Source organism: Gouania willdenowi, chromosome 11, assembly GCF_900634775.1.
Source record: "Gouania willdenowi chromosome 11, fGouWil2.1, whole genome shotgun sequence".
Classification (NCBI taxonomy): domain Eukaryota; kingdom Metazoa; phylum Chordata; class Actinopteri; order Blenniiformes; family Gobiesocidae; genus Gouania; species Gouania willdenowi.
Window position 1 is genome coordinate 26692517 of NC_041054.1, and position 27737 is coordinate 26720253.

The 27737-nt window shown below is 38.8% G+C and overlaps 1 protein-coding gene across 1 annotated transcript in view; it reads left to right on the forward strand.

Moving 5' to 3' along the window:
• The window catches only part of LOC114471970 (retinoic acid receptor beta-like), a 128129-nt gene that overhangs the window by 74233 nt on the left and 26159 nt on the right, over nucleotides 1-27737 (forward strand). The window contains exon 4 of the mRNA XM_028460976.1: nucleotides 9330-9490. Within this exon, the coding sequence (XP_028316777.1) occupies nucleotides 9330-9490 (161 nt within the window). The remainder of the gene's footprint in view (nucleotides 1-9329; nucleotides 9491-27737) is intronic.

Genomic DNA, 27737 nt, shown 5'->3' on the forward strand with positions numbered 1-27737 from the left:
GTCTTCTTTTAAAATTATATAATATAAATTACCTGTTATTTCAGCCAATGCTCGTTGCAGAAAAATTTAATATTGACACAAAAACATTTAGCAAATATGTCTCGAGTCAGTGTCAATTTTTACTTCATACAAAACTACTGTACACCAGTTAAGTCAACGATTCATCAGCATGCATGGCTATGCTGTACACCCCCCCCCCCCCCCCCCCCACCCCCTTCCCCCACCCACACACACACACACACACACACACACACAAAAAAAACGGTACGACCAAATTCTGTGCTGGTGCGACCAACTGAGAAAGTTAGTCGCACCAGTGCTACCACTGGAAGAATTAGTGTAGAGCCCCGCCCACTGCATATTAACAATGGAAAATTCCCTAACACGTGCTGCTTAGAGTAAACAAAAGATCAAACAATAGCTTGGCGTCTAAAGCCACTATTCTCTCTCATAATCTTGAAATTAATAAACAAATAATGCAAACAATCAGCGCATGATGAGCTGCACACATACCAACGCTGTCGGTTGCAGTTTTGGTTTCTCGCTGCTCAGCAGCCAGAGCAGACTGAGAAGGATCTCCTGCTAGGGGGACAGCAGCAGAGAGCATCAGAGGCATGGATCAGTTTGCTTTGACTTGTAAAATATGTTCACCTTGCTATTAACTTTTTTATTTTTTATTTTCCTCATTTGAGATGTGGCTTGTGAGGGGGAGGGTGCAGAGCAGCAGCACCACCTCCACACTTGTGCTACATAAACAGGCCTTGTAATGTTTGTCAGTCCTCTTAAACCATAACCTGGTTTGTGTTTGTGTGCTATATTAAAACAGGCCACATAAACACTGTTGGTTTCATAAACCATGTCCTCATAAGCCTGTGATGTGTCACATATGTGTGTGTGTGTGTGTGTGTGTGTGTGTGCGTGAATGCGTGTATAATTCAAGGATGGTGTGTTTTTGTGTGTGTGTGCGGAGCAAATATCTCCCCGACATGATGCCTGTTCCACCTGAAACTTTGTCAACAGCTTCCAAATACCCAGAGTTTGTGCATCTGTTATTTTGGAGTAATTTGGTCATTTCCATATGTTTAATTTTATTTCACTTCTGAACGGCCCAGAAGTGAAACCTATTCAGCATTTGACCTCAGAGTGTGAGGGGGCGCTAGCGCACCATTTATATCTATTCATTACACAACTCCTCACCCAAACCGACCATATCACAAACTATCTGGTTCTTCAGACAGAGGAATGTAACTTTTTTGTGAGCGGATGGTTCCACAACACGGCTCCATTATGATTAATGTTTGTTCTGTGCAAGGGTGAGTGTTTCTTCTTTTATTATTATATAAGTTAAGATGCTAGCAGCTACAATGTAAACACACACACACACACATGGCTGATGAGTGTGCGTGCCGGGATGAAAATGTTGAACTCACACAGAGCCGTTTAGAGAGAGTTGCGACTTTGGTGTTGCAAAACGTTTATTTTTCGTGGTACTTCCGTGTCTCTCTTAACAACCTTCGACGCACGCGTGTGAGGGATAACACACACACGCACGCACACACACACACACACACACACACACACACACACACACACACACACACACACACACACACACACACACACACACACACACACACACACACACACACACACACAGTATTTATAATAAAAATATACTAAATGAGTAAAATAAAACAAAAAACTAAACAATATTTATACAAATAGTACACAAAATGACAACAGAAATGCATATAAATATACAAAAAGGCTCCAAAAACACACAAAATGATTCCCAAAAACATACATGACAGAAAAATACACCAAATAACAACAAACATATAAAAATGACTCAAAATACACAAAACGACAATGGAAATGCACAAAACTACGCCAAAAAGGATACAAAAGTACACATAATGACTCAAAAAATCATACATTACAGAATACCAAACGAAAAAATATAAAAATTAGTAAAAAACAAACACATTTATCATGCGCATGTCCCATAAAATTGAACCAGGGAAATCGCACACGCTATTTTACTTTGCTTCCGCAAATAAACCCTTTTATAACACTGCAGAGTACAGAGTATGTACACCTCTTAGTTTATCCAACCTTCAAACATATTCTCATTTGGCCATAATTGACAACTGTACTTATGCTCCCACATGAATGCATACTTCCGACGGGCACTGTACTAGTTAATTTGAATTACAGAAATCATCTTAACCTCAGCAAAAAACACTTTGTTCAAGGTCATTATAAAAGCATTACGCATCAGTATATATGCATGCCAGAGTACAAACATCAGCTTAAAAAAAACTAGATTGAGAAGGACAACTTGTTTGTGCTTCTTATAGATACAATTTGTAAGAAACATTTGGATTGTAAAATCTTCGGTACTTTTTTCTTTTGATTACAGCAAATCTAATAGGTGTTATCATAAAGTACAGTTTTCTCTACTTTAGATGATTTTTGTAGATTTAATGTTCTACTACTAATTCTAATGATCTTATTGTTTTCTATATTGTTTTATTATTTCCAGTGACATTTCTAAACATGTAAAACACTGATCTGCATTGCAGGTTGTTCTATAATTCATTTTGAGGTTAGTTTATACAGTCATTATGGGGTTAATCATTCTAAAGTATATGTCATATGTTCATTGTCTTTATTTTAACCTGTGTTTCAGAATGTGGTGTATAGGATTATCAAAGCGGTTAGGTTTCTTTTAAAAGCTTTTGTTATGTATTTCGGGCTGTTTTCTTTGTATGAAGATCCTTTTGTGTTTTAAGATTGATTGGTTGAATACATTGTATTATACTGTAGATATTTAAAAGAAGGTTATATATATGATTTAATTATAATTATTCTGAGATTTGAACTGTTGTTAGTCTACTTGGTTTGGCCTACTTGTTTTGAGACACTGTTTGAAGGCCATCTCACAGATTGATTATCTGGTTCGCTCAAAGTTATTGTCATCTATTGTTTTGGAACTCAAACTATCCTAAGGATCCAGACACAAAGACAAGTGGACTTAGCTTTCTTTTGTGAACAGTTTAACTGACCTTCATCTTTTAAAATTACCATTATGTTAAATGACGGACACACTTTGTCACCTCACAACCAGAAACAACACACTTGCCAACAGTCTGTGGACCATCCCCCTTTTAGCGCCATTATCTACCCCATCCCCCATTCCTGAAGAGCAGCTCTGCTTTTGTCTGTTTGTTTTGTCCTACGTCCCCACGGGTTATAGGGATTGTGTCCTGCTAAGGACTTTAACGCTGACATGGTAAACAGAAGCATTAATCTTTCTATTCTGTCCAGTAGAATCACTTGTGACACCTGCAATATTTTTGCTATCTCAAATTCTTTTAGAATGATGAGAAAGTCTGATTAGAAAGCAAAAAAAGTTGGATTTAAAAGCTACCTGTATTAGTTGTGCATATAACATGAAATGTGTTTAATACTAATTAATGTATTACCAATAAACAAAATGGGTCATTCTCATGAAACCAATACAATACCATGTCCGTAAATATAAAATGTATTGGATTCAGAAATAAGAGAAAGGGGTACTTGAACAAAACAAGTTTGAGAACCACTGGTGTAGGCCACATAGATCAATAAAGATCATTTGCTGGGAAAAAGATGTAAAAGTGTCACCTAAAAGTTTTTTTGATCTCCACTGTAAACACTCTCTTATTGACATTTTCGGAAACATTTTCTGAATTGCATTGTGGGATGTGGAGTCCTAAAGACGGATGCAGATTAATAAATGAATATGAGCTACTACACACCAGATTGTTTTTATTCTTTATATTCCTATTGAGTTGAAAAGATCAGACCCAAAGTAATTTTTTAAGTATGTCCAGAGTTCAAGTCAGATAAAAGCATGGCTATTATTTCAAATATAACATTTTTTGTTTTTTTCTTTTCGAAAAATGTATTGTATCATTATCGCAAGCCCCCATTATCATCTTCCATGTTGTATCTTGAACTCAGTGTATTGTCCCAACCCTAATATTAATTATGATACATAGTAAAACACTATTCTTATTTTGAATAATAAAGAGACATCTAAAAGGTTCAAGAAAAAACAACTTCTGAGTTTGTTGCTGGTGAAGGTGTGTATTTGGTACCCATCTCTCCCTGGTTCTAGCATGTGCCATGTGTAGGTTTGGGTAAAGGCCTCTGGTACTGTTTGTCTCCATAGGTATTTAATGTTGATGCTGTCAATGTGTGCAACAATGAGTATATAATACTGGCTCACATCAAGCACTATTAAGTATATAGGTCACAGATGTAGGTCAAACTGTGCGACGCAATTAATGTCAGCACATTAGTGCCGCCTCTCAGCAATGATAATAATCAATGCACAGCAAGTGCACCTTTCCTCATTCTGATGAATCCCAACACTTCAGCACTGGGAAGGCAGGAATGTACTCAAAACACACTGTGCATGAGTATTAAAGATGCACGCACAGCATATGGTGCCTAAGGTTGCGTCTGATGTGACTCTAAGAATGATGAGTGTTAATGCCGCCAGCTGCGTAGAAAGTCTTTCTGCATCCGTACGCCACTGTCTTGGTGCAAACCACTTTAATCAGGAGGGTCTACTTAGAGTAGATATGTTGTGTTGGTGGAATCCCATCTGTGGTGATTATGGAGCTAAGCACTGTAATCGGTCAAAAATACATCCATTCTCAACAGAAACACTCAGTCTGCTCTTCATGAATGTGTTGCTGAAGGGAAAGGTAGTGGTTGGTGGTGAGTACCTCAAACTGGATTAGAGAATATAGATTGCATTGAACTAACAGTCCCTTCCTGGTATAGAATCCAATGGATGTAATCCTCTTTATGCAGCCAGTAAAAATACATTTCCTAAGGTATTTATAGAACATTTTTCAACCTGCATTTGTAGACTTTTGTATCAGCTGAACGTATTACTTCAAACATACAATAGTTTGACTGAATAAAACAAGACGAAGGGCAGCTACTTACAATACCTGGCAGAGTTTACACTATGTTCATTAATTAATTGCAAAAACACATATGATTATTAGATTATTTTACAGAACAGGACAAGAACATTCAAGTGTCTTCAAAATAGCAGAAAAAAACACCAAACCATGGTCATTGAGAACTTCATCGCCCCCTACAATTTATACAATTTATACATTTGTTTCTCCATTACATGTGGAATGTAAGACAAACTACTAATTGTAATAAAAATAAAAACATTTGTGTTAATGGGAAAAAAATTAGCATAATCCATTCCAAGATTATTGTTATAATCATTATTGTTCGTCATCACTGTTTAGTGATGATGGTAAAAGGCTTGATTTTATATAGCGCTTTATAACCACACTGAAGCAGTCTCAAAGCACTTTACATATCAGCTCATTCACCCAATCACTCTCACATTCACACACCAGTGGGACAGGACTGCCATGCAAGGCGCTAGTCAACCACTGGGAGCAACTTAGGGTTCAGTGTCTTGCTCAAGGACACTTCGACACATAGTCAGGTACTGGGATCGAACCCCCAACCTCTCGATCAGAAGACGACCCACTACCACCTGAACCACGGTCGCTCATGCTGATGCTGATGAACACTGCATCAATAAAATACTAGAAACCACTCATATCAATCACAGCAGTCGGTTATCGGAAAAATGAACTTTTAAAATCTGTGTTCCGTAGTGCTTAAAGTATTTCAGAAGTACATAGGCTTTGTGGCTTTGCATTGATTAGCAGTTGGTGGTCAGTGTTTCTATTTTGTATGTTTAAATAGCTCACGGGCTAACCGCTAATGTGTTGTTTGATAGTTGATAAGGATGAGTTATGAATTGTTGTTTACTATTTTGTATATGTTTAAATAGCTCACGGGCAGTTGATAAGGATGAGTTTGATACAAAAGTCTGTAATGACATAGATGCGGTGGCTCTAATCAAAACTGACAGAAAACTAAGCACAGAAAACACCTTGGATGACTGAGATAAGTGCAGAAATGTGAAATCTGATTGTAGAGCTGAGCATAAATTTAGAACAACTAAACTCCAGATTTATTTAGACCAGTAAAAACACCAACAACTCTCACACATTGTTTTCTGTAATTGAAAAACTCACAACTCCCCCAGATCAGATTGCCCCTGAATTACTGTTAACTGGTAAATGCAATGACAAAATACAATCAATAAGGTCAAACTTCAGCATGAACCAGCAAAATAACAAAAAATCTTGTTGAACAGCTTCAACCACTGAGGAATGAGTCAACTACAATGTTAGTTTATTACAGTAAACGCAAAAACAATAGAAGAATCTGTTCAGCAGCTAAATCTATCCTTCTTTAAAACTGTTGTAAAGACAATTGTGACTGATGTGTGGCAGATAATTAACTGTGCATTCCAGTCAGGCACCGTACCAAAATCCCTGAAAGTAGCTGCTGTGAAACCGCTGTTAAAAAAGAGAACACTGGATGCCTCTATACTGGCTAACTATAGACCAATCACCATCCCTCCATTCATAGCCAAGATCATTGAGAAGGTGGTCTTCAACCAACTTTCTTTCTCATCACAACAATGAAACAGCTCTTATCAAAGTGATCAGTTGCACAAGGTTGAACACTGATTTAAGAAAATTGTCTGTTCTCATTCTGTTGGATCTCAGTGCTGCATTTGACACTGTGAACAATAACATTTTGTTGCACAGATTGCAAATGTCGTTTGAACTAAATGGAAAAGTACTGCAGTGGTTAAAGTCTACTTGAAGGAGCGAAGTCATTATTGTGATGGTCTTCATCAAACATCTACAGCTGTTCAGAACACTGCAGCTTGGGTCTTAAACAAAAAAAGAGGTCGGAGCACATTAGTTCAGTTTGAAAGTCTTTCCCCTGGCTCCCAGTCAGCCTCAGAATAGACTTCAAAGTTCTGCTGCTGGTGTATAAATCTGTGAATGAATTTGGTCCAGAATACATCAGTGAGATGTTAGTCAGGTATTAACCCAGCAGGTCTCTCAGATCTATGGACACAGGTCAGATAGTGGAGCCTAGAGCTCACAGTAAACATGGTGATGCTGTGTTTAGTTGTTATGCTGCAAAGAAGTGGAACAAACTGCAGCAGAGCTGAAGTCAACATCTAATGTGAACATTTTTAAATCCAAGCTAATTTTATTCTGTATTATTAATACTTCACAGTAAACCTTGTTTGTTGTGGAGTTCTTACATCTGTTTAACTGCTTGGATAATTAGTCTTGATGACGACTGAGGCACAGACAGCTTTAAAAACCAAAATAACACTTTTTCCATCCAGTGGAGCATCACATTAAAAGGAAGCTTAACTGTTATTTCCAAGGAGATAAATATATAATGAGATGTAAAATTAAGTTGGGGAGGGATCTGTGCATCTATTGGTAACAGTTAATGTCAGAGATTCAATGTTGGACAATATCGGCATATTGGATACTGGTGTCACGGCAAATTTGCGGTTGACCTCATTTGGAGACATGATTTATTGCTCTGGTTGAATGATGGAGTCCAGGCAAAAACTTAATATCAAACATATCTAATTACATATATTGTACATAGAGCCCTAGATTAAGTTTAACTGGATACATTTTTTAGAATTGACCATAATGGCCCTTAGCATAGTTTAAGTTGAGTTTTAATTGTGTGAAAACCATTGTTGCCAACTGTGATTAACTCATTCAGTGCCACCCAAAAGCCTTATTCTAAAAAAAACCCTGTCAGTGACTTTAAAGCAATTGTTTTTGCTTTAGTGACAACTCTAACATCTGAACATCGTTTCCTTATATAAAACAAAAAAAAAACACTGAGACTGGGCTTTTGATGGCATAATTATTATTATTTATCTATCTGGGTCAGAGTTGAATGGATTTCTTACTGTATTTTGGCGTTCCTTCAAGTTTCTCTCCCGTCAGTCTGCACACACGCAACTTCCTCTTCCTCCGGACATGCAGAGTGTCACTGCGTTCCTCGTTTTTTTTTTTTATTGTTTTATCTTACCATTGCCACACTATCCATGAGTTCCACACATGCTCTGGTCGAGTGTGCGCTGCTGGGAAAGTCAACTCTGTACATAGCGCCATTTTCTGTCTCATAAATGCCTTTCCTCCTCTTCCTTTTAGCTCTGTTGAGCATGGATGATCTCTCATCCAAAGATGCGCTGCTAGCTCCTACGTGTCACCTATTTTTTTGCTATCTGGCTCACAGGCTGGGGGTATTTTGTCAATGGCGCTGAAATGACGAGTTAGCTCGTCAATGGCACTGAGTGAGTTAAAAAAAAACAATATATTTACCTTAAGAATCTACTAGGTGGCTCTAGTAGTTGGTCATTGCTATATTCATTATATCATTGTGCTCTACAAGAGCTTTTGAAGAAAATAACATGACAAAACCTCTCATTTTGCATTTGATCTTTTGAAAGAGCTTGCTTTTGAAATTAATTACAAGTACCCTTTAATTGCTTATAAACGATAACATTTGCTTAAGTCTTTCTCTTGGTAGACACTGCTCCAACTTCAGACTCCTTAGTCTACTGCACATGGTGAAGAGAAATGCAGCTGGTTTTTTATTAGCTTTAAAGGTGCAGTCCGCGACTCTCAGATCCCTCTCTCCCCCTCCCTCCCCGCTGCTCTCTTGCCCGCCTCCACACTTTCCAAAGTCCCTTACATAGTGACAACTTTAACAAATATGACAAAAAGTCACTTTTATAAGGGTTGCAGACTGCACCTTTAAGGTGGGAAATGGTTTTCAAAAGAGCTTGTTAGACGAAAATGGTTATAACTTGTATTATGGCTTCAAAAGCTTAGAGTCTCTAAATTAATGCTTATGAATAACATTCTTTTCAAAGCTTCCCTTTACATTCTGTGTCTCACGAGGGCTAAAGACTCTGTAGGCTTCAAAATACTGGATGGATATTCAGGATTTATGAAAAGATTATAATCGACAAGGAAAGACAAATGTGGTCTGAAAGAGAAGGTAACTATGTTTGAAATGGCTACTTCAATCATCTCATTCATTTGTTGAGTTGAGCTTTAACAGCCACTTTTATCCCTTTTTGAGACTTTGCCAGCAGTTGGAAGTAGGTCGTTGGAGCTGTTGCTCAAACTTTCTGTCCTTATGTAAGCTTTCAGTTTCTAAACTTGGCAGCTTGCCGTGTCTCCTTAAAGTTTTCACACTAGTCTTCAAGCAACAGAGTTCTCTTGCTTTTCTTAAGCCAGTCTTCTACTTTCTTTTCGCAATGTCTACATTTAACACAATCTACTCTTTCGATTTGCTAATCCAAATCCTTTGTTCCCCCTCAGCCGTTCGAAATGACCGGAATAAGAAGAAGAAGGAGAACCCAAAGCTGGAGTTGGCGGAGAGCTACGAGCTGACACTCGAGTTGGAGACCATGATTGAAAAGATTCGAAAGGCCCATCAAGAAACCTTCCCCTCCCTCTGCCAGCTAGGCAAATACACCACGGTGAGTCCTCCGACACAGGAATCCTTCTGGATCCATTTAAAGGATGAGCACCATAGCATAGAATTAGTAGATTTTGTGGTCTTTATTTTATAGAAGATATTGTTGCTTGAAAGATTGTCACATTAGTGATTATGGTTCTTTCAAGCTCCTATCAAATATTTGGTTGGTTGTTACTTTATCATGCAGAGTACCAAATTGACGTAATGTCTCTAATACATATTTTTAGGTTTATTTAATACATTTTCTGTAACTCAGAGATGAGGTGAAGGAAATTTAGCAACGTCAATACATATCAACCTCGCACAGTTTTCAGAATTCCATTATTGGGAAGATTGTGGGGTGTGTTTTGAACAACTATTTCTTTTGTGATTTTCTGTTGAGTTTTGTATGTTTGCTTTGTACCTTTGTTCTAAAAGTGTTGGTTTGTTTATTACCTCTGTCAAGGAGATAATATTTTCACCAGCATTTTTTGTATTGTTTGTTTATCTGTTAGCAGGATTAAGTCAAATGCACTCAACAGATTTTGACTAAATATTAACCAAAGATGGACTTTACATCATGGAAGATTCCATTATATTTTGGTGGGGATCTGGATCAATAAACTGATTGCGGTTCAGTAAAAAATAAAAAAATAAGAAGTTTAAAGCGACCTGAGCTGAGCCTCATTAATATATGTGTGGGAACAGTTTCTGTTCCATCCTCATCCACATATGACAGCTTGTTTCACTCTGTAGTGGATCAATCTGTGACTTTACGTTGGACATAGCATGAAAATAGTTGAATCACTGTGACCAACGTGGACAGAAGTCTACGTCTGTCAGAGTTTTAGTTAATTAGTTAAATCTAATGTTTCACCTTATTGGGATGCTGCACTTATTCCAAGGTTAGAAGCGTGTAAGAGGAAAAGGACTTACACACACCGGAGAATGCGCGTAGCCAGATTTGAATGGGAACGCCCACATTTCAGGGCTGCTCCACCTACAGTGCGTAACTGGGATGAAGGCGCGCAGTGACTGACTTAAGTACAGGGGGAGAATAGCGTGGCTTTTTGGACTTAAGTGCATGGGAGAATAGAGCCCTTAGCGCTTTCTGGTTCTGGTTATGTTTTCAGTCAGGTTATCATTGGTTTTCATTGCAAAGTTATATTTGGATCTTAATTTACTTTTTCCTGCCTATGTGTCTATGGGTCAACGTTCCTGAATTGGTTTCTAACTAATCGGCAGAAAATGGCTAGTAGTTATAACGTGTCGGACAATTTGAACCTGATATAGATCTGCTCCTTTACCGTTTTACCTTGCTTCACATGGTGTGCTAAGCTAACCAAAACATGTCAGACTCATCACTTGAATGCAGTTCCTTCACATTCTCAAAGAAAAAATGCATGTATACCATCTGTAATATATAGAATAAGACTGGAATAAGCAGAGGTTTCAATTTTGTCTTCTAAATTTTCAAAACACTGTGACATCTTTTTCAAGCTCTGACAACAAGCCTATTGTAGCGGAGGCTAACCAAAACATTTCTGAATCATTGTTGCCATGTAGAAATTCTGAAATTCCTGAGTTACCCTATACATGTGACCCACTATATAAGAAACTTAAGAATCCCATCATTACTAACAAACATTTAATTTCAAAAGTTCTAGGCACAGTTCATAGTTCTATTTGGTGAGCAATGATGACTGGAGCTACCAGTGAGACAAACCTAAGAACAGCAGTGATTTTTCATGTTATCCAGTGGATCCTTGTAGAATAATTATTTATTTACTTGAAATTTAAGATGATAAAAAGTCAAGAAAACCATTGTGAGAGATTCTTAAATGTCCCAGTCTGATTAGAACATACTTTTCCAATAGAGGTTAACCTTGTCAGCATTTAGAGAAGGCCTTTTTTAACTCATTATTGTGCATATTCTGTGAAGCATCGGATTGGCCTGTGTTGTATTTCATCATGTGTGCGGTAGTTGCCAATCAACTTTGAAAATTGCACTTGTTTCAAATTCCTGCTCCGGTTCTTTGTTTGGCGTGGAACGGCTTTAGTTGTGACACAACTTAGAAATGCTCTGTCACACCCACATCCACTCCCCCTTTTCCCGCGTTATTAGGATGTTTCTCAAAGTTATTACGTCTGCCAAGGATATCTCAAAAAGGTCTGAACAGATTTAAATGAAATTTGGTGAGCTGACCATGTCAAAAGGAAGTACTTGTTCAATTTTGGAGATAATCTGGACAGTGCTGTAGATACAGTACCTCTAAATTTGGCAGAGGATTGCTTTCTCTGAGTGCTCTTGTGTTCTATATACTCTATATACAGATTCCACTCCGCTGCACAATGGTAACAACACATATTACGCAGCCCTAATATATATTTTTACGTGGTGCAGGGAACGATTATTTCCTTGTGCTGTTTGGTACAAAATGTTTTTGTGCTACGTTGCGGGATTCATGTGGAGATGCTGAGAATGAATTGCAAACCCGACATGTCAATGGGATTTATCATCTCAACCATAACCCAAGCCCTAGGTGAAATGTTGTAAGATGTGATCTCATGAAATAACTTCAAATTGAAACACGTCGAATGTGGCAGTAATAATTTTAAAGTATAATGCTAAAAATGTCCCCGTCTTTTTTGCTGTTTATACGTACCGCGTTATATTTTCTCGGAGACAAGTGATCATGTGACCAGGTACATCACGTTCTGACGTGTATTTGCGGAAAAAGTTTTTCCATGGCTCTTTTGCGACATATTTAAATATCTGAAATACCTCCTCATGAAAGTGTCAAAACGTTTTAGCTATATTTGAGTGCTTTTTCGAAATTCAGGTGTTTCCATCACGTTTTTATTGCACTATTTAAATTTTGAGCATTTCCAAGGGTATCGAAACCCAGCTACTGCCTCTCTCATGCCATTCTTTGTTCTGTCCTCGCTAACCTTGTTACCTTTTTATTTCCCCCTTACTTTTTGATATGTTTTCCCCCTACTAAAGGTGTTCAACTATTTAGTTTTGTAAGAAAAAACGTGCATATTTATGATGAAAAGATTGCACATCTCGTGTAGACCAAAGATGAAAAATGCAGACGTGGGGTAAAATAAAGAAAAGAAAATTCAGGAGCCTGATAAAGAATGAAGGAGAGAGTGAAAGGGATGTTTGGCTGGAAGATTAAATGTTGAAATATCCGTGTAACACTTTGTAGCAGCGGCAGCTCTGCTCCATGGAGCACATAGATGCACACAGGCAAGAACAGTTGAAGGGAGCAAGACAATGCTCGTATTTTGTCAATTTCTCAGGTACACAGAGCATCTTCTGCCCACAGCTTTGCCCTCATTGATGATGAGTTAAAAATAGATTTCTTGAAACAGTGACTGGGGGAAAAAGCCACTTGTGTTGATGTTCCCCTTTGTCCATCCTTTTCTTTTCAGCTGTTTTAATAAGAAGTTGTACCCATTTCAAATATTTTTACTATGCAATCCTTATGTAAGGGTATGCAGGATCCTTTTCATCCTCTGTTATTTTGGAACAGCGTGAGATTGAAAAGAGTTGTCAGCTTAAAAATGGGTCAGCTGCAACAGCGAGTCCTCATCAGGCAAATCCGAGCAAACCAGACAACGAGGAAGCTGCCCATCAGTTTTCTGACACAACTGAAAAATGGAAAAACTGCAGTGGATCCAACTTTGCTCATTATCTGCTTCTATAAATCAAGTAACGGATTTGTGAGACAGCGCTAAGCTTGGTGTCAAGGAAGCTTTTGGAGGCTTGTGAGGGCTTTATTAACCCAACCTTCCTTCATGCATCCTTGTCCGAATGTCAAGGCTGTAAAGTCTCCTACACTGTCCAATGTTACATTAAACAGGTGGCTGAGGATGTAACTGGATAACAAACGTGTTAAGCTGTTATGACGTATTCTCACATTATTTCAGCCTGTTTTTGAAAGTCATCTGAAGCATACAAAATGTAAAATTATTAACAGCAGTTGATTATGTTTACCCCACAATTTCAGGAAGATTATTAGCCCACAACAGAAATGTGTAAACCATTAAAACCGAATCTGGCAATTTTTGAAAAGGAGTCCATACTTATGCTGCGTAGCTGACAGTAGCTGTTTCCATTACAGTTTTTAGCAAAATAAAAGCAATATTTCAAAAATCTATGTATAAGTTTAATTGTGCTTTGAACATGTTTTCATTGAAGGTCGTTTCGGATCCTCGTATACCTGTGAAACCAACTCATGAAAGCATAAAAACTGTTTCTTTGAAATTCAGGTATTTCTATTACATTTTTATTGTGCGTTTTAAATTTTGCGCAATTCCAAGGATAAATGAAAACTCAGCTAGTGTCTAACGTGTTTGATTTTAGACTGACTTACATACAGATTACACTGAGCAAGCGAAAGATGCGATTGGCCCCGTTAACATGGGAGCTTTAATTCCGATTAAAGTGAATTCCTCTTTAAACTGACCTTGCAAACACTTCATAATGCAAATGTAATTCCGAATTAAACTTAAATCCAAATTAGGTGGCTGGTTTATTCCGATTTTAATCCAGAATTAAATAATTCCTCTATCTTGTTATCTTGTCGTTCTGCGCATGCGCGACGTGCCGCAATGACGCGCTGGTGATGACATTGTCCAACACGGCCGCCTGGACTGGAGCCGAGACCATTTATTTTATAAGAGCCTTAAAAGACATGGATATGATGAAAAGAGTGGATGGACGGAAGCATAAACATGCAGGCATTCACACAGACACATGGACTTATTACACACACACGGACGTTGGCAAATGGAACAGGCTTCATTGAGGCATGAACTACCAGAGCTTCACAAATGATGCGCGGATTGTCATAAAGTTTATTTTTCAATAATCGTCCTGAAGAGTGGCGATAGAACAGCTGTTGCACTAACCACTGGCTTTGATTGACCAAAGTACGGTGTTCTGCCTCCTTTCTCCTCTACTCTATCTCTGTTCTCTTGCTCAGCCGACCAAAGTGAAACATATGTTATTGTCGAGCTGCTGCTTCAAAACTTCAATCAAAATAAAAGTGAAAACGTGTTTTGTGTTTTCACAAATGTATGTGTTTTTTTTATGTTGTAACTGAAAAGAAAAAGGTTTGTTGTGTTTTATTACATCACTGTCCAATCTGAGCCTTCCCAATCCCCAGACCTAAAGCAGATTTGAATAAAGCCAAATAAACTGGTTTTCCATGTAATCCTCAAGTTGAAATTACTATTTCCATGTAGACACGAAGCAGAACCCTTTTATTCTGAATAATTTAATTCGGAATAACTAATTCCAAATAAAAAAAAAACATATGTAACCGTGACCAATGACACATGCTCATCTCCGTGGAGCATTTGTGACGCATGGAGGGAGGGCTCTATTTAATCATAAAGCATGTTGCCCATTTTAGAAATCTTATGACACCTGTCACTCATGTGGAATACTTATCAACTGACAATAGACTTCAGAGATCGGCAAGGGAAGAGCAGTTAAGTCGGATCAATTTGGCATAGAGTGGAGTTATTAGCTATGCACAGCAGCTGTCATACTGCACTGCTAGCTAACGTACTGTAGTTCCATCATATCTGTGTGTTTCCCCCTTTTCTAGTCTGACACAAAGCTTCTAATCGCTGTAAATCGTCTCTTCTCCACGCTCATCCTATTCCATCTCCCATGACACAGTTCTTTAATTTTGTTTAAATAAACATCCCGCATTGAGGTAAAATCCACAGCTAAAAATAGAGTTGATACCAAAAAAAAAAAAACACATTGGCCCCAGTGTTTGCAGTCTCTCAGACTGGCATCTGGGCTTTAGATAAAGCCATAATCTGGATCAGTGGTAATTACGCTTGCTCACAGACTGTGAGAAGTCCCTCATTATTACAAACAATTGGATCCTGATGCGCCTTTTGAGTCCTCTTCATCAGAAACAGTAGTGCGGCTCCCGTGCCCCTAGATTAAGTTAAAGGTCCAATAATACAGCAAAATATTCAAATCCTAGTCTGCTATGATTTAGGAGTTCATTGCTGGGTTAGCTGAGATAACTGTGGATAGTGAGAGGGCTTAGCACCACATTGAATAATGCTTCATTGAGAATGATGTCAAAGAAAAATTACCCTGGCAGCTTCAAAACATGAGCGCTTGGTGGCTAACAGAGGCTGCTCGTACACTCACAATGTATCAGAATGTATTTTACACATGTATCATCGCAAGGGGATACTTTTTGTAATTATCAAAAAAAGAAAAATACATCTTAGTGCTGTATAATGTGAGACTAGTATTCATTCAGATGAATATTTTTTACCAGGAATGTAAAAATGACAAAATTCTGGCTGATAAATCATTGTTTACCATGCAGGGTATGGAAAGCCATTTGAACAGAAATGTGGTATCAACCACAGTTAAGATCTACTAGGACTCAATTTTGGTTTACTAATGCACAATGACAATTATTAGTGAAGTATAAAGTGTCACTAGTACTACTAGTAAGCATTATATGCTAATAAGGGGGCAGGGAAAAGAGAATTCAGGCTTACCATTGGCTTTCAAAAACATCACAACCAATCAGGAAACTGGATTTGGTTATAATCCCTCATACTTCATATGCGTTTAATCTACTCGTACTACTGGCAGTAGTAAATCTTTTGGCTTTTCTAGTACTACATGTAGACTAAAAAGTAATAGTACAACTATTGGTATTTTGTGTGAACATTTTTGTTGTTGTTTAGGAGTTACCTTGTGTGTTTTTGGTGTCATTTTGTCTATTTTTGTAGTCAATTTGTGTATTTTCTTTTGTGTGTGTGTGTGTGTGTGTGTGTGTGTGTGTGTGTGTGTGTGTTTGTATGGTCCCCGGGCTGCCAGTAGCCCATGCCTGTTATAGATGCATCTCTGCTCCGCTGCTCACAATTAACTTTACAGAGTAAAGCTGGTTTAAAATAATGAACCCAAAAAGAAAGGTTCTAATTGTTCTCTTTGCTATGCAGAGGAATATTATAGGCAGAGATTATTCCCACGTTGCTTTAAATAGCTGCGTTCCCCTTGGATCCTGGGTAGTATTTTTACCCTGAGCTGTGGAAGTAATTAAAGCTCAATCATAATAACTGAACAGCAGAATCAAACAGTGTTTGTTTCCATGAGCTTTCCATAGATCAAAATGCCACAGTCACAACAAAAACCTTTTAAGTAGTTCAATACTGTGGCGCACCACTTAGGGTTGAAAACCGCACCTTTGCTAAAAGTGAATTCTTTTTTTCCACCCTCGTTATTTAAAAAAATAAATAAAATGTGGACCCTCTGGACTCCCCTGCATCTAAATTGACCTTGTCTAGTAGAAATGGTTCACAATAACCTGCAATTAGCATCGTGATGGTCTTTTTTCAAAGCATTGATGATACAAATACTGTATGTGAAGACCTCACTTTTTAAATGCATGCTTTCCTATTGGACCTTTGCTAAAACAGGTGACTGAAATTACAGAACTCTCTCCTGGTCAGTTCTGATCAGACAGCCCTAAGCAGGCCAGATACCATCGTACACTGATAGCACACACCAAGGTCTCTGCCTGAAGAGGCTCCACTCTGTTATGACTACCACTATCAGCAACATACGTAACACTGAGAGCAGTGAACATCAGCAGATTCACTGAGGCTCACACGCTGATAACTGGTTAATCTCAGACCGGTCTGTTCCCCAAAATTTTTTGTGTCCGTATCTGACCAGCAACCCTAAAGCTTGACTCCGTGTCATTCAACAACAACAAATGTACAGAAGACACTGAATTCACGTTCGGCAATGGAAAAACCAGTATGAACTTTTTCGTTGTTTAAAATCAGCCCCCAAAATGCACGCTTTGGAACAATATCACACATTTACACACTGTTTTCCCCCAAAAAGATGGCTGATTGTTCTAGCGAGTGAAGCAAAGGGACAAATATGTAATAATTTTGCTCAAATTCTTGTTCAAAATGTCATGCTACATGATCACGGCAGCGTGGGATTTTGTGCAAAACTTGAGGGTTAGTCGATGGTTTTCAATAACTAATGGAAAAAGCTATTTGACCCTAAAGGGACTAAACCCTCACTTACTTGTTTTGGGACAGTATAAGGCATTTTAATCGTATTTTTTACGTAAAAGCTGAGTGTCTACCAAGTGTAATGACCGGACATGTCAAATTTCTCGCAATTTAACCTTGCGTGGTTTCAGAAATACTCTCCTGGTTTCCATAAGCCATCTGAAGCATATAAAATGTACAATAAATAACAGCAGTATAGTCTGTGTTTGGTACAATTTAAAGAAGTTCAATAGCCATTGAGGTCATTTAAACAGAGAACGACGATGAACCACAAATGGGTAAACTGATGCGAAAATGACTCTGAAAATACTCAGAAACGAAGTTGAGGAACTTTTGAAAGGGAAAATCGGAGTCCATACTAATAATAATAGAATCAGCGAGTATGCACATAATGCACGACCTCACCAATTGCTGCACTGTTCCTGTTTTTCGAAGATGCTTTTATTAAGCTCAAATGTTGAAGAGAAAACACTCAATGTTTTCTCAATCTAAGTATGATTTCTTGTCCATAGACATTAGCCATCTATTGAATATCTTGAATCTATTGTTGTAATACCCTCGGGATTAATAAAGTATCTATCTATCTATCTATCTATCTATCTATCTATCTATCTATCTATCTATCTATATTATTAGTAGTAATTCTACTAAGATTTCATTAGGTCTTAAAGGGGCCATATCATGCTAAATCCACTTTTTTAGCACTTAAATGCATTTTGTTGTATATTTAGAGTGTTTAGAAGTACAGAAAAGTTGAAATTAGTCTCCTCAGGTGCTCCATTGATATCTTTATATTCTGTTTTGGTCATATTTTTCTGTGTTGATTTTTTGATTCTCTATTACGTTTTTTGAACAATGACGTCACAGTATTTGCAGCAGAACTGCCAAATTAGGACATCGACTCCAGGCCCAACACTTTGAGCAATCCGCCATTTTTATTTCTCGCTTTTATTTTGTAGTCCAAGATCCAGGATGCCGAAGTTACGAGAGGAGAAATCAAAATGTTCGGTTGTTGGATGTAGTAACCCACACACTTCATTACAACGTCTCCCAGCATCAGAACCTTTTCAAAGTGCCTAGTTGAGTTGTATTTTTCACGGAAATGTACCCACATCTGTGGGTAAGGTCATTTTTGTGTGCACGCAGCACTTCAAGGATGACTGCTTCTGCAACCTCCGCCAGTATAAAGAAGGATTTGCTGAAAGACTTTGTCAGATTGAGGGTTCAATTCCTTCTATCTTTGGAGACGACGAACAGAGCACTTCGGTAAGCTGTAAATAACGCTAAAAAGTGTGATGATAAGACGTCCCTTTCATTGTTTTGTTAGCATTAGCAGTTGCACCGTATTCATATGTTAGCGCTGTGTGCTCGTTTTAGATCCTTGATGATTTGGCCTACGTGATTTAATTTAAGTCTAAAGTTTTCATTAGTCATTTCATTTTGCCTTTTTGTCTCCGAAAAGACTGTATTAAAATGCATTTCGTGACGTTAGCTTGGCGCTAGCGTTAGCTCGGTGCTTGTGTTAGCTCACTTGTTAGGGTTCTGCAGGTTCATCATCTTGATTTTCATCTCGCTCCGCCGGGTCCGACTCTGGCTCGAACATGTAAGGCTGGATGGACAAGTATTCCGTTGTTGACATTTTGTAAATAACGTGTGAATAAACATTTTCTGCGCCACTACATAATCGTATCTCTTCTATCAAACTACAAAAATGGCCGAACAGGGTGGAGTTGAACCGAGTGTCACCTCTGCAACCTGGAGAGGGGGCGGGGTATGAAGTGTCTCATTTGCATTTAAAGAGACAGCACCAAAACGAGTTGCTCTCAGAAGCACATTAGAAAAGGGGCCTGTGGAGCTATAATAATGAGGAATTCAGACCCAAGCATTGCAGTTCCGCTTTATTTAGACCACAACTGTATGATTTATTAAAGGGATCGTCCACTGTTTTTACTGTTTTGACACTCTGATGGATAAAGTTAGAGAGTGATCACGGACACACAAACCCTGAGGATAGAAGCCCTTTCGGGTGGGAGGCCTTCAACAGTCTGTGATTTATGCACTAACTTCAGATGATCTAAAAAGCAGGCTGATTTAGGGAATTATCTGCTCCCCTCCCGTATCCTTTCCCCTCACACCCAGAGGGAATAACAAGATAAGTTGCTTTAATATCAGCTGCCGCCGCCCTCTCCGACATATGTGCACTGAACAAACATACCCTCACATTCACTGACGCACACACCCCCACCTCCTCAAACTGAACGTCAATCAGTGGAATGTGCTTCCATAATGCTGTCCTGTCAACTGCAGCTCATTGACTGTGATTTAAGCATGGCCCTAATGTGGCTTTCACCTAACCCCTGTTCATATTTAATGATGTCTTTCTCCCTCTGCTTCTCGCTGTCTTCTTTTGTCATCCTCTCTCTTTCTTGGGAAAGTCCATATAAAGGGTAGTTTGATTGTGACAGTGACCAGACCACACTAACACCATCCAGGATTAAACAGATTTGGTCTAAAACCTGATCCAGCTGTTCTCTGCACTTGATTTTGCCATTAACCCTAGAACACTTTTGATAAAATATAACACATTGTGATTTTTACCTGATATAATATACCCAAAAAATCATCAAAATATATCAAAATATGACAATACATGACAAATTAGAGTTGTGTTTTTTTATTTTCAACTATGCCATGCAAGCATGACTCTAAAAACATTAACCAAAATTATTGAAAAATTAGGAATGTAACAAAAAAAAAGGTTCTTAGGGGAAAAAAAATGGAACTTGATCTTTGGTCCACCCATTTCTGGGGCATTTGAGGCTTCCCTGGTGAAGACCTAGAGGCGGATTCACAAAAGGTTCAGGGGTATTAAAATGTGTACAAATGACACTCCATGCGCTAATGGGTACACACACACACGCACGCACACAGACGTTCCTTGCTTTTATAGATAGATAGGATTCATTATAGCACGTTTAAAAAAGCTGGGAACCGAGCCAGATAAAAGTGAGAGGTTTATCAATTTTACCACCCAAGTACCGATAACATCAAAAACATTTAGGAGCAGGGAAGTAGGAACAATGACCACAGGGCTTGATGAGGGTTTCATCTTTCCTACTAAAACCTGAACATGTGGAGGACCATGAGCTCACAGGGGCTGATGCAAGTACAAGCTAACCAAGGGAGGAGTGATACTGTCCCTAATGTCTTGTACTTTGTTTACATAAAAGTTTTTTTAAAAATTGTTAGTCATCTTGTGTGTGTATAGGCACATGGGACAGTGAGGGTGCAACAGGATTTTCAATAGTACTGAACAAGACCTTGGGGTTTCTCTTGTTTTGCAAAACAAGATTAGTGGAGTGAGCAGAGGGAGCGCACTTTATTAGTTAATTTAGCTCCATTATCTTTTATTTAAGATTGAGTCTATGCACCACTAGTTTAGTGGTTTTCCACAACTGTTCCACTTTCCGGCAGCTTCTTCTAAAGCTAAAAATAGTTTCATTCATCCAAGGACAAGGTTTCTTATTAGAGCCTGGATTATTTTTAACTGGTGCTACTGTGTCCAAAACAGTCAAACAGTGGCTATTGAAGTTTATCATAAAAGTGTCAACATCATCACAACTAGCAAAGGTAGTTGGGTCAAAAAAGGCAGAAAACCCACTGATTGCTTCTTCATTAAGAATGCGTATCTGCTTTTTCACATTGGAAGGAATCCATGCCAGTGTGATTGACAGATTAAATACAATGCAGCAGTGGTCACTTATTTGTAAATCTTCAATACTTAGTTGGTCAATTTTTACTCCAAGAAAAGCCAAAATCTAAAGTATGACCTTATGTGTGCATTGGACCCGACAAATGTTGCACAAAGTAAAAAGAATCCATAAGAGATACCAACTCAGCTGCCATAGGACAAGAGGCGTTATCAACATGGAGATTAAAATCACCAAGGATTAGAACACTCTCTAGTTTAACAATAGATGTCATAAACTCAGATAATTCATCTAGAAATAAACGAGCAGGCCCAGGAGGTTGGTAGACTAAAACACAGTGTAAAGAGTGTTCATTTCCAACCTTACATGTCTGTAGCTCTAAGGAGTTGTACATGTTCATGTCTAGCAGTCTGTAGCTTAAAATATCCCGGTATACGAGCGCCAATCCTCCTCCACATCACATGAGCCGTGGAGTTCAAAACACAGAGCAGTCTGGAGGGCACAGCTTATTTAAATGAACGTGCTCATCCTCCCATTGCCATGTTTCCGTAAGGTACATTATATCCAAGCTAGCGATCTGGCATTCTGCACGCCGAGGCGTAGAGTTACTTCCTTGTCGACCTGAGGAGCGCTGCGGTGCAGCGGACAAAGCCTTCCGTGATCCACACCACGGGGCCTGGAGGGTGTCTATGGAGCAGCGCTTTGAGCGGCAGGTGACGCAAGCCGATGACCTGGCATCCAGGAGCAGTCCCAGGATTTTACCTCCAGAATGTCTTTATCCTCAACAGGAGTCCACCACGTTTACAGCATTTTTTGATAAGCTTCCTCCAGGAGACAGGTGAGTGCAGCAGGTAGGCAGGTACTGAGGCCAAGTGAGGAAAGAGTCCGGATGATTGGTCCTCAAAGTTGTACCTCATGTGATCGACGGTTGTTCGCTATCAGCGCAGTGATACTTTGGCACAGAATACCGATCAGTGTGGCTACAAACAAAAATTTCAACAGAGCGGGCAAAGAGGGCAGATGGCAACCGGTACATGCTGGTGCTATCTTGTCCCTATCCGGGTGAACATTGTGGACTGGCCTACTACTTTTTTTTTCTGGACATCTCTCTGCGGTGCTGAGAGTCACTGTGCAAGGAGCTCCATGGATGTCGCTCCTTCTTTCTTTCCATGTTTTAACCGTCAAACTCATGTCACGTTGATGGCAAGGATGAGCTGGCTAGAATCAGCTGATTTGCTGCATAATTTAAGGCTCACATTTGAGTGTGCCTGACACAGCACTGCTCAGGAGCTCAGACCTGCTGGATGATGGATGACCCATGGACTGATAAGAGCAATGTTACAGGACCTGACGAAACAAAATTAGTGGGGGGGAAATAACATTTGGTTTTAAAGTTTATTAAACAGCATTTGTATTTGTTTATTTTGTTTTCTACATTAATATTTGTGCAGCAATTCATCAAAGCTGGACTTCATTGCTGCCTCTGTTTTTCCGTATAAATTTAGCACGGCCCACAACCAGGTGGTAACTGTCAAAGCTTGTTGCGCAGTGATATTTGTGAGGAGACAGGGCAGGGGAGAGGAAAGATGACCAAGGAATGGCATTCTCAGACCTCGAGTAAATATTTTTGGCATGAATGAATTCACAATTTTAGTTATTACAGGTTTAGAGCTGCTACAGTTGACTGAATTTTTTTTGTTCCTTTTACAGAGCACATAAGATCTTAATTTCTGTCACGACATAAAGACTATTTCAACCAAAAATTGCCTACCCTAGCTTTAAGTCCAGTTTAAGTCATCTGCTGGTGTCGGCCCACTTTTTCTTTCTTGTTTCTGGAATTATATAAATTTTTGGCTTTGGTTTTTGTATTTTTCATTGTATTTTTGTGTATATATTAGTAGTTGTCTTGTGTGTTTCTACAGTAAATATGTGTATTTTTGTTGTCCTTTTGTTATTTTTTCTGTGATTTTGTGTTGTTTGCTATCATTCTGTGTGTTTTTGGAGTTATTTTGTGCATTTACTTTGGGGGTTGCACATAACCAGATGGTCTGCCAGTTGCCCATTAGTGAGGTAGTGTCTGAGGCTCTAACCAATGACATTAATGGGAGGGAAAACCTTATAACTTTACCTTTAAAAATAGGTTTGGATGATATTGTTAACAGTTCATCTGAAACTTTTATTTCTAAAAGATCTTGTTATACAACTTTGCCTTAATTTGTAATCTTGAGATGTTAGAGAGAGTTGAAACACTGCTGACAGAAATATTGCTTCTTTTTCCATCAGCCAATTAATGCAGTCTCTATTCGACTCTGTGTAGGAAGTCAAAAGTGTTCCATTTGTCTGGGTTCCTGTCTGAAGCTCCTGGCCCTAATGTTTTTCAACTAAAACAGAAAGAGACACAGAAAAATGTAGATATCGATGTTAACATAAAAGACTAATTTACGTAACACCCCTGTGACGAAACGTAAGAGAAGTCTACTTTTGCCTGTTTCTTTTAAAAGTAGCAAGGCTGGTGGCTGTGTGCTGCTTACAGTTAAAATTAAAAAAAATGGGGACTTTAAGATAACAGCTTTTTCAGGCACACTTGAATATTCTCTTTGTCTGTGTTTTGACGTCTGGGGTTATGTAATAACCTGTGTTTTGAGTGTGGTGTGTAATGCTCTGATTAATGTAATATTTATTTGTCTGCACAATGGGTTCTTTGACTCTCAAAGCCAACTGAAAGAGCTTTTCATTTTAGGAAAATAAAGGAATCAAAACAGAAACATTACAGACAACAAAGTCAAACTGAACTACAGCTATCTGCATATAAGACATCCAAACTAAGATGAACGGGGGCTCGCTGGAATCCCCTGACAGGACAACAGGTGTCGCAAGGCTTGGACCAGAGGCTGTTACATCCTAATTAAAGGCTCAAATACCTGTCGGATGATTACAAAAAACAGATTAATGAGCGCAGAGGTGAAGTAGAGTTAAACTGATATTATAATCACTCTACACACGATCAAAAACAATTATTTCAATCATTCTGAAGGAGCGGAAACATTAATTACAATGTTGGAACTATGGCTTTTTCCATGTTTTTAATATTGACTATATTATATTCTGTCTACCTACACATTGTCAAAATGATTGGATCATATGCTGCCAATGTTAATATACCATGAAAGACAGAAAAAAATGAGAAAAACACAACATGTCATTAGACAAGTTACACAACAAAACCTAGAGACTCAATAATATAATAAACTCAAGGTGCTTTCACACTGGTTTTATTTAATTTAATTCAAATCAAGGCAAGGCAAGGCAAATTTATTTGTATAGCGCATTTCATACTCAAGGCAACTCAATGTGCTTTACATGATAAAACATTCAATTGTTTAAAATCAATAGGAACATTTAAAATCATCAGTAAAATCAATTAAAATCATCAGTAAAATCAATTAAAATCATCAGTAAAATCAATTAAAATCATCAGTAAAATCAATTAAAATCATCAGTAAAATCAATTAAAATCATCAGTAAAATCATCATTACATCAACATGACTAAAAATCTCTCTCTCAATCATATGCAGTAGAGAAAAAAGTGCCTTTAACTTTGATTTAAAAATGTTCACATTAAATGCTGACTTCAGCTCTGCTGGCAGTTTGTTCCACTTCTTTGCAGCATAACAACTAAAAGCAGCATCACCATGTTTACTGTGAGCTCTGGGCTCCACTATCTGACCTGTGTCCATAGATCTGAGAGACCTGCTAACATGTCAGTGATGTATTCTGGACCAAACCCATTCACAGATTTATACACCAGCAGCAGAACTTTAAAGTCTATTTTGAGGCTGACTGGGAGCCAGTGTAAAGACTTTAAAACTGGAGTAATGTGTTCTGACCTCTTTGAGGTCAACTTTGATGGGGAACAGGTCTGCAAATTAGCCTTTGGCTACATGGCCCATGGACATGGCATCGGTTGCAATTTTTTAAACATGTAACAATGCTCTCTGTTCTGTCCCTCCTAAATAAAACATTATGTGGCGCAAATTACAACAAGTCATCCCATAGCGCTTATCAAAATATACAATTCTTAAGAAAAACCCAACAAATTCACATGAACATGCATCAGCTAAAGTGGGGAGAAAAAAACTACCTTTTAACTGGAAGAAATCTCCTGCAGAACCAGGCTCAGAAGTGGCACAGGGACAGAAAGAGGAGAACAGAACAGGATAGAAAGATAGAACATTAGAGTGTCCCTGACGAGTTGAGCCGCAAACCACAGATCAAGAGCCGCCCACCAGAGACACATCCAACTCGGTGAGTTTCACTGCCTGCTGAAGCAAAGAGCTGTGCTCCTTTTTCTCCTTTCATAAACATAAACCACCAGTGAAAAAAGCCGGTGTGATTTGTGGCTAATGCTATGCTAGCTCAGTGTCGACTTTCAAAGATGAAAACTACAGAGAGAACTTTTACCTGCTACCACCTCCTTGCTGATTCTCCTCCAAATCCTTTCTAGTCCGGTCCCGGTTATATAAAGGCCGTGTCATACAGCTCCAGGTGGTCACACACAGCTTTTACTCCATGGTTGAACAGACCGGTGCCCATGTTGACGCCTGACGTCATTGTCAACAAAGACTGAATGGCCTTTGTCATATGAAACAGTCACAGGAGTTCAATATTTTCAACTCTTGCGGATGTGCGGATATGCGTAAAATGGGAGTGCGCTCGCACGGCCAACGCACTTGACGTGCGGATCAGACCGCACCGCCGCACAGGAAAGTTTTTGCATCCATCCATTGACTTTGTATGTAATCTGGACATACGGACATGTCATGATTCATCCGGTGTGAACGCAGCATAAGCGTGCTCAGAAACTTCTGTCTTCTCCATTTGTTTTTCCACAACATTCAACAATAGAGCAGCAACAAATTGCAGTGCTTTTGGTTGTTTTAAAGCCCCGGGGCCTCATGTACAAAAGGTACGTATGTACAGACACATCATGTGTGTATTCCTGTCTGTCTCTGCGTGTGCGCGAGCGTGCATGTATTTTTTGTTGCGTGTGTGTGTGTAAGCGGCGCTGTAGTAGTTGACAGTAGCATCAGAGAAAACTGTCATCTGAGTCAGCTGTGAAGGGGGTCGTATCAGGCGTAGGAGGGAAGCGGCGCTCTTAGCGATTGACGTATTGGGCTTTATTACCAAAGCATTTTACATTGAGTCACATTTACCAGTTACACATTCTCACATCCTGTTTGATGCTCAGATGGAGGACAGAGACAAACATTAAGCCTGATGTGCGTGATCAGAACGTCATATTTTGTGAATATTATAATATTAATATAATAATAATTATTATTATTATCATCATTATTAGTAGTAGTATACCATTTTCTGTCTCTTCCTTAAAGGTGCAGTCTGCAACTATTATAAAAGTAACTTTTTGTCCTATTTGCTAAAGCTGTCACTATGTAAGGACAGCCTTACATCAAACTAGTAGTTTTGTGTGAAAAAAACAGGCTCATTGATTCCACCCTGCTGCTCCTGTAGCCTATGGCAGATTGCCAGAATGCACTGAGCAAAAATAATCAATCAGAGCCAGGATTGTGTTTGATGGACTGTCTGACAGCTGTTGCTCTCAGTCCCCGCCCCTTTCCCGGAGCTAGAGTACCGTCTTTTTTACAGTGTATGGTCTGGAGGAGTAGAAGATGGAATTGGTGACTTTTCTGCTTAAAAGGTAATCACTGCTGCTTGATTTACATTGTTTGATTTGTAATTGTTACACTAGAACTCTGTAATGCATGTGTTGTTCATGTGCACGCAGCAGCCTCCGTGTGGGCTGCTGTAAGTGACACTGTGTTGTTGCTGCTGCTGAGGTGTGTGCACATTGAGAAAGAGAGAAGCGCTGCAGTAATATGCTTTTAACAGAGCATGTTATATTACTGTGATGTTGCTGTCGGGCTAACGTTAGCTTGTTAGCTCCTCTGAGGGAGGGGCTTTGGAAAGTTTGGAGGCAGGGCAAGAGATCAGCGGGGAGGGAGGGATCTGAGAGTTGCGGACTGCACCTTTAACCTTCTTCCCACTTCCTAACACACCCACAATCAAGCATTCAGCAAACTGTGTTTGTCTATATTAATTCAAGTATCTTCACTGTTGGTCTAATAATTTTAACCTGACCATGGTGATAAAATTATCAGCGGTCCTATGCCTATTCCTATCTTGTGGCTCAGAGAATCCTCTACTTGACATTTTTCTAAAATCCTGTAGGGAAACAATCATAATTTGTGGATTGAGTGATTTATCAAACTATTGATGACTCAGATTTTACATTCAAAATAAAATTGACAGCGCATTTAGGAATTGGACCACAAGACGGTTAAATATAAACTAATATTCCAGCCACAAGGAAACTTTCTCCAGTTTTGACACATCAGGAAAGAAATGCAGCAAACTTTTTTCTCAACAGCCTCCAACAAACTAAACAA